The 8,219-nt window shown below is 33.9% G+C and overlaps 1 protein-coding gene across 1 annotated transcript in view; it reads right to left on the minus strand.

The window, feature by feature from the left end:
• Positions 1 to 7,132, minus strand: part of LOC100176532 (splicing factor 3B subunit 1) — a gene marked incomplete at its 5' end in the record, with an annotated part of 13,346 nt that extends 6,214 nt beyond the window's left edge. The window contains 16 exon segments of the mRNA XM_018815777.2: positions 567 to 786; positions 881 to 1,051; positions 1,488 to 1,580; positions 2,150 to 2,308; positions 2,545 to 2,698; positions 2,903 to 3,018; positions 3,113 to 3,235; positions 3,608 to 3,719; positions 3,788 to 3,990; positions 4,324 to 4,431; positions 4,576 to 4,766; positions 5,072 to 5,282; positions 5,434 to 6,082; positions 6,211 to 6,326; positions 6,671 to 6,850; positions 7,034 to 7,132. Of these exon segments, the coding sequence (XP_018671322.1) occupies positions 567 to 786; positions 881 to 1,051; positions 1,488 to 1,580; positions 2,150 to 2,308; positions 2,545 to 2,698; positions 2,903 to 3,018; positions 3,113 to 3,235; positions 3,608 to 3,719; positions 3,788 to 3,990; positions 4,324 to 4,431; positions 4,576 to 4,766; positions 5,072 to 5,282; positions 5,434 to 6,082; positions 6,211 to 6,326; positions 6,671 to 6,850; positions 7,034 to 7,132 (2,905 nt within the window).
• Positions 7,133 to 8,219: the final 1,087 nt, after the last annotated feature.

The following is an 8,219-nucleotide window of genomic DNA, read 5'->3' on the forward strand; positions in this document are numbered from 1 at the left end:
TATTGGCATGTAAGTATAAGTTGTTACTCAAGAGTTGATTCCAGTTTTTTGTTGTATTTTCTTTTTTTTTTTGTTAAACCTTTAACGGATGATTTAAAGAGACTTTTAAAGATTTTGGTTATTAAATTATTAAATTTGTGTTTATTGTTGGTTGTTGGCCCAAAAGTTAGTAAATTCACTAAACCTAATAAATTATGTTCCTACAGAAATTAGTAGGTGGTTTGAAATTAACATATCAAAGGTTTTTGTAATTTTTTTATAATACAGATTATTTTACAAATCATACATCAAAACAAAGGCTTCTGGATACTGATCAAGTTTGTTATATATCATATTTTTATATCTCTATTTGTTACTAAAATATTTAATAACATAAGATTAATCACTAACACTTTGGTGCCATTTTCCCTATACATATATTTATGCTTGCAAAGTTCAATTAAGTAAAACCTGGTGAAAATTTTAAAAATGTAAAAAAAGAATCTCACATTTAATAGGAGATATAATACATGTCGTTTATGTTTTGACATAATTTTAATTACACAAATAAATATCTAAAATCTTACCAATAACATTTACAATAGATTTAAGAGCCCCAAGAATCGAGCCTAATACTTCTGGATATTCTTCACCAAGATATTCATACAGCACGACACCCAAGTGACCCATCAACTTCTCTTCCTGGCAAGCCAACATCACAACAGAGATGCGTGAAATAAGATCAGCAGCTTGCTGACGAACTTTCGCAGCTTTGTTGTTCAACCTCCACAGAACAGTACCACAGATCTAACAAAAATATACATGTTAGCATTGCAAGGCGGTATTAAAATTTACAATTATTATATGTTTGTTTGAGAGTACAACCGCTGTATTTTTGTACCTGGGGCAGATAAGCCTTTACTCTTTTTCCGAGTGTATTAACCACAGTTCCAAATCCATTCAACATAACAACATCTTCTGTAGTTTGCTCTTGGAAAGCATAAAGTATTCCATCGATAAGTTGTTCTTCTAATCGATGATCAATTTCTGCAGCTCCTTGATTTGCCAAGATCTATCAAAGTTGAAACATTTATTTGGTTAATCTTTGTACAATAATCCTCAACAGATGGTAATTTTGGCGATACCTCTGTATGTAATAAACAGGAATCTACACTTGTAACACAAAAGGCCTACTTATTTCTCGCCAACTCCAAATAACAGATATATATATCAAGAGATAGTGAAACATTAACACATTTATAATTTAAATCTTAAAAATATTAAATGGATTTTTAAATATACACTGTTATAATGACAAAATATGATTATTTTTCCAAAACTTTTTAGGTGAAACACAAGCATATGTTATTATTTAAAAAACAATCCCAGAAAGGAGTTGCTAAAAATAATATAATAACATAGGATAGAAAACGTAACAATGTGACAACTGGATTTAAAGATAAAAATTAACAGAATAGTGAGAACAGTAACATTAACATATGAACCACCTTATCAATGGTTTCCATCACCATCTTCCTGTATTGTTCATTTTCATCTTTCAAATCATCAACAATTCGTTGCACGATAACATGAGCTCCAACCTAATCATATGAAAGTATGAAACAATCAAATATCATCATGTGAATAAAACATTAACAACAGCATATTTGTTATAGACTTGTTTTATTACAACAATGATATTTGTTTACCAAACAAAATGTTAATCACTAGCACATGATATGTCCCCATGGTGAAAGAGGAACCAAACTCAAATTTTATAATTGGGGCACACAGTTCTATCTGAGCTGAAATTTCAGTTTTCCACAAGGAAAAAACATCTGTATTTAAGATATCACAAAAAGTAAATAACTAAACTAGGTCATTGTTTTCTATTGTAAAAGATAGATATGCAATCGAAGTGACAAAGATTTCAATGTCACTGGTTAAAAGTTAAAAAAACACAATTACCCAACCCAAAAAATGTTTCATAAACAAAAACTTTAGAATTATAGAATCAGTTAAGAAAGTCTGTCTGTACATCAACCATAAAATATAACTTCAGTTTCCTTTATACAGTTTTTAGCTGATGCAAACATTTTAACAATATATTAGCAGCTAATTTGGGATTAGTTATCATAATGTACACCGTTAAATTCAGTAAGTAATTAACCTTATTTGCAATTTCAACTGTTGTGTCGACAAGCTGTCGGTAATTTCTTCGATCTAATGCCATGCGATGTTGCCAGAAATGCTTAAAAAATGACGGAAGAATCTCTGCTTTAATGTAGGGAGATTCAACACCATCAGTTGCGCAACACTGCTTTACTACCTGATAGAAAATAGATTGGAAACACTGTTAATGATGAGAACTATACGCAAACGCAACCAGTCTTTAGGTTCCAGAAACTTCATCTATTATTCTTTCTATTATGAAGAGCGAAAAATAAAAAAAATCGAGCGTAAATCTTGATGTGATGCAAAATACAATCCCCTTCAACATCGTCTTGCGACAGAGTTTAATATTTTCAACTTTTCTGCATAACGCCTAGCATTACATGAGCTTACCTTTAGCACAATTTTTTTCATCTCTTCATCTGGAGATTGAAATTCCCGGATGAGAATCAACATCACTTCTCTTGTGTAGTAATTTGCATACTCAGCATCCATGAGTGGGATAAGGTAACCAATCGCTTTCAAAAAAGCAGCAAGACCCTTTCCTCTGTTAAAAACATTCGTACAATATTGTGGAGATATTTACAATTCAATAACAATAACTTTTTTTTTGAAATATGGTTTCAAATATAATGTAAATAAAAGCATATGAAACTTAGTTAGTGGAATGTGAGCTACAGCATTTTGCTCCCGAAAATGGAAAATCCTAATTTCAGCCTATGTATAATTAATTAATTTATGAAAAAGTTACCTGTGTGTTCGTATACCCTTCCATAAAGGTTTCAATACACTATCAAACGATTCAATACCATACGGCGTTGCTGCTTCGGCAAGAGCAGCCAAAGCGAGGGCAGTAATTGTGCGTACCTGTCAAGATGGCGAGAAAAATGTTGAGTAAAACAAGCCAATAGTGCGAAGAAATACAAAAAAAAGGGAAAAATTAAAAGGAAAAATCTTTAACCTTTTGTTGTTCATCTTCCAACCCAGATTCAATGGTTTCAACAAGATTTTTAAGATGAGGAAGAATGGCACAACCCATTAGGATGGCTATTTGCTGGGTTATTTTGATACCAGTATGACGAGCCTGTGTAATAAATATATTACCATATCTGAATACAAACAGTGCATAATGAAACAGTACATAATGAATGGTCTGTGTCAAGCCAAATGTTTAATGATCGGCTTATAATTAATTTGAGTGCACATGTAACTGTTATAGTGTATCAAGCAAGAGCAAAAAACATTAACATTTTTTAGCTGTATGTTCAATTATTTTTTATTTGTTTTGGCTCTATGTTTTTGCTCTCTGTTTTTTCTCTAGGTAACGATTGGCAATGTGAAACTTTTATGTTCTGTTTAATAAGCAGCGCCTCACAAGGACGTGTTTTGCGTGCACATTTCTCCTTAATGACGTTGGCATGGAGACAGAGCTTGATCTACAATATGTAACCCATACCTGCCAAGATTTCTTGCTTCGACAAACAGCTTTAAGAAATGGCAACAATGAAGGAATACCCAATGCTGATGCTACAACAGCAAATGCACGTGCTGTTGTATTTCTCACATATCTATAAAAGATTTAATAATTCAACTAACTTTGTAACAGCTGTTATAATATTAAACACTTGAAACTTACTCATCCATATTGTCAATATCAGGTCTCATGACAGAAATCATAGTTGCAAGACCGGCTGCCTTTGCAAGGTTTGAAATGATTTCTCTACCTTCGACACGAGCATAATAATCTTCATCAATCAGTAAAGGTTCAATAACTACAAGTATCTTATGAACATAAGGTCGAACCAAGTCATCGAGTTTATACAATATTCGATCAATCACCTGAAAGTTATGTTGTGAGTTAAGAATTGTCTAATTCGGTGCTATTGAATGGGAAATGTATCATTAATTTGTTTTGAACATGAACAATGAAAACAAATATGATTTAACTAAAACCATACAATGCAAATCAGTTAAAAGTTAAATATGAACTTTACAAATTACAATTCAGTTTCAAGCAACAAATAGTGATTTTGCAAAATATATACATAAGAAAGATATCATGCCCACGTGTTGTAGTAAGCTGTGTAGTGTAATTCATGATAAAGTATTTAAAAATAAGTATTTTTTTCTAAAATAGGTATTGTTTTTAAATTAAACAATCCAACAAAATACCTTGACCAGTAAGTGCCTCTCCTGATCTTCTAATGTTGGAGACATTAGCAAAGGTAGAATCTGGTTGAACAGGGGTCCTGCACCAAACTCTCGAGCTTTGTCTGTTACCTATTTACATAGAAATATGGTTTGTGAAACAAAATTAAAACCAGAAACTTTACACCCAATATGTTGTTCAAAATGGTCACAGACTCACAGTTAGTCTGAAAAAGTTAATTCTGCAACACACCGCACTTCACCTGATTAGCTTACCTGTCTTAAAGCACTCTTCCTCATCGGTGGAGTTCCATTCTTAATTTTCAACAACAACTTCATTATTTTTCTTTCTTTTTGTTCTTCAGGAGACAATGTCTCTTCATCAACTTCCACAAGCAACTTATCGAAATATTGAATATCATCCGGTTTAAGAAATGGTAAATTACCGCTTGGTTGATCTGTGATGCCTGTTGAGTAAAGATTATAAATTTTAAAGATTTATTCATATTTTAGCATGGCATACAGACAATGTTTGTGCAGTATAGGTATTTTGCAGCATAGGTATTTTAATATTAAAACCCATTTTGAATTTAAAAAAAAATAGTTTTTAAGGCCCATAAACAACCTAAACTATATATTCCAATAAAATTGGTTCATCTCTTAAATTTAAAAAACCAATATATAGCTTTACATATATATATGTATTTTAAATATTACGTCAATTAAATAAAATATATCAACAAAGCAATATATGTAGCGTTTTACTACTTGCCTTTCATTGATTTATCCTCTACTTGAATATGAAACCCTGTACTTCCACCCATTGGTGTCGGAGTTGCTGTTACTTTTCTACCAGGTGTTCGGATTGGCATATATCCACTGGGTGGGGGTAGAACTTTATATCCCTCAGGAAACATTGTGTCAAGTTCATCATCAGTGAGAGGACGATTCCGTTCATCGATTTCTCTCTCCCACCTCCATGCCTGAATATACCACTTTGTTTTTTGAACAAAACTTTGAACAAAATTTATTAAATGATTAACATAACTAGTATAAATCTTTACATCAACTTTATAAATAGTAACATTAAATGACTGTACAGTTTTAACAATAATGCAATAAAAATAAACTGACTTGTAGCTGCTCTGGTGTCATCGACATGAGTTGGTTTGCACTTGGTGTAGCCATACCCATTGCTTTTACTCCAACAGGAGTAACTCCAGACGGAGTATACATCGAAGGTGTGCCACTCGGGGTTCCCATGGCTGACTTAGGAGTGAAAGAAGAAGGAGTCCCACCAGGAGTGAAGACTGGAGTGGCTGACGGTGTTTGATTACCAGGTGTTGCCGCTGCAGGAGTTAAATCCCATCTAGATTTTCGTTTACTTGCACCAGGAGTATCACGTACACTATCTTCTGCACGATCTGTTCTGCCTGGTGTCTCGGCCCAACCCATTGAACGACCGGGTGTTTCTCTCTCCGTTTTTGGTGTTTCATCCCATCTGTTTTTACGGGTGCTTGGAGTACCACCTGCAGGAGTTTGCCCAACAGCTGGTGTACGACCTGGGGTCATTGCACCAGGAGTAGCGTGACCTGGGGTTTCAGCCCATGCTCGAGTACCGGGACCAGGAGTTACAGCAGCCCCTGGAGTTTCACCCCCTTTAAGCCGACCAGGTGTTTCCTCCCATCTATTTAACCCAGGAGTATGTGATGGTGTTTCTGCTTGGTCCCAGGTCATTCTTTTCTTCGGTGTTGTGCCAGAGACTGTAGGGGTCTCATCCCATCTAGTGAAATATAAAAGCAATACAAATATATATATTTCTTTTTCTTTTTTAAGCAATCACATAAAACCAGACTGTCTATACATCAAGGGTTTGGAAACAAATCTAGTAATAGGCAATAGCATTGTTACCTGCGCTTTTTAGCTGCAGCCTGAGCCGCTTTAGAAGCTCCATTGACATGCATGTCACCTGAATTCATCTTTTCAGTTATTTTAGTTCGAATCTCTCTTTCTTCTTTATTTAAACTCTAAAATATAAAAGAAAAGTTTAACTCACCGGGGCTGAGTGCTGGCGCGCCTGCCTCTAACTCAAGTAGCTGCTACGATTGTGGGCGTATGTGTCCATGAAAAAGACACTAACAACAATTACTCCAACCCAGTGGTTACTAATGGGTTGTCCAAAATATTAGCTTAAGGAAAAATACAAAAAAAAAACAATCCCCCACAAGTAATGGTTACTCATAAACTGGAAAGAGATGTATGAAACCCTATGTTACAACAACTGTCATTTTTCCGCCATTTGTGGGTAAAGCAAGTTACATTAATTCATTTATTTAATTTCATATCCTTAAAATGTTTCAAGCTAATGCACCTGATGTTTCATCACATCTCGATACTGAGCCAGTTTTGGGTCCGGTGTTTTCCCTCCATCGGCAAATGGATCACTTCGTTCTGGAGAAATAGTTCGATGCAACCGCTGTTGTCGATACTGATCCTCTCTGTGCATGATTGGCTTAGACCTGGTGTCAGCAAATGGATCGATGTCTTGGCCCTACAGAGAAACTTAGAACACTGTAAACTAGGCAAACTGATATATTTAATGATAAGTAAACTTATACAAAACATAAATGAGGGTTCTGAGGAGTTAGTGGAAGATTTTATATTGAAATAGGAATATTGTAATATTTAAAAAACTATGTATTGCAAATAAATGATGAATAAAAGATAAACAAACCTGTGGAATGTCATTTAGTAATGCTACTGGAGCAGTGTATGTTTGTCGTTTACCGAGTAAACTTGCTGTGGTAACAACTTCTTCCTCATCATCATCTTCCTAAAACACAATCAATATTTTTAAAGTTAAATACCAGATGATCAGTGGTGCAGCGACAAAAAATAAGGAGAGGTTCCATCATATTCATGGTTATAAAAACTGCATATTATTGGGTAAACCTAAAACTGCAAAGTTTGATTAGTTGCAAAACTCCTGCATTCAGAATCTCGGACATGTAAATCGCTTGGGGAACCAGTAGCACAGCCCGAAATAAAAGTTGAAGGAACAGTGTTCCCTCTGAGTTTTACAGATGTGGTTGCAATAGGAATGAATAGATAGCATGCCACTCTAGTTTAAATGTATAAGGTGGCAGAACTAGAGATGCACAATGCAGAATTTCGAATTCATTAGATTTAAATCAAATTATGGAATATAACATTCCACTTAATGACATCATTATACATTTTCTTTGAAGTTTAATAACCATTTTATGAAACTATAAATTGTTAAAAAAATGTTCGTTGCATTTGTGGGACTTCGGAAGAAAACGTTTTGGAACATCTTTGCTACGGAAACATTTTATAAAACAAAAAAAAATTAATTTTAAGAAGTTGTCTGAGTTAGATACAGGATTGTAAAAATACCCCTTTTTCAGTGATAATGTCACCGTCCGGATCGTCGAAAAATGTCCGGATTTTTTTAGTAGAAATAAATCCTATTTATATTAAAATCAACTTTCTTACGTTCGGCCGACAATATACTCTTTGGTTTCTTTGTTCCGTAATTATTGACGACATAAACGTGCGCTCTATTTTAACCGCATCGGTTACATTGCGAGAACACGGCGAATAGCTAAAATGACGAAACGGTTCGTGCAAACATTAAAAAAAATGCATTTTCCTAACACCTACTATACTAATTTTGTCACAAATCATGTCACATGGAACCATTATGTGGTGAATTTAAAATGATATTACATTTATTAAAACGACGTATCTAAATCGGTAGAAACAAATGAAAAGTTTTACGCACGTTTATCATGGATTAAAAATGTAACGATGATTACGTCATAATACCTTTGATAAACTAATAAAATTTTAGAAAACAATTGTGGTTTATGTGCTTCTATATTTCATATAATTGTTTT

The sequence above is a fragment of the Ciona intestinalis genome, chromosome 1 (assembly GCF_000224145.3).
Source record: "Ciona intestinalis chromosome 1, KH, whole genome shotgun sequence".
NCBI lineage: Eukaryota > Metazoa > Chordata > Ascidiacea > Phlebobranchia > Cionidae > Ciona > Ciona intestinalis.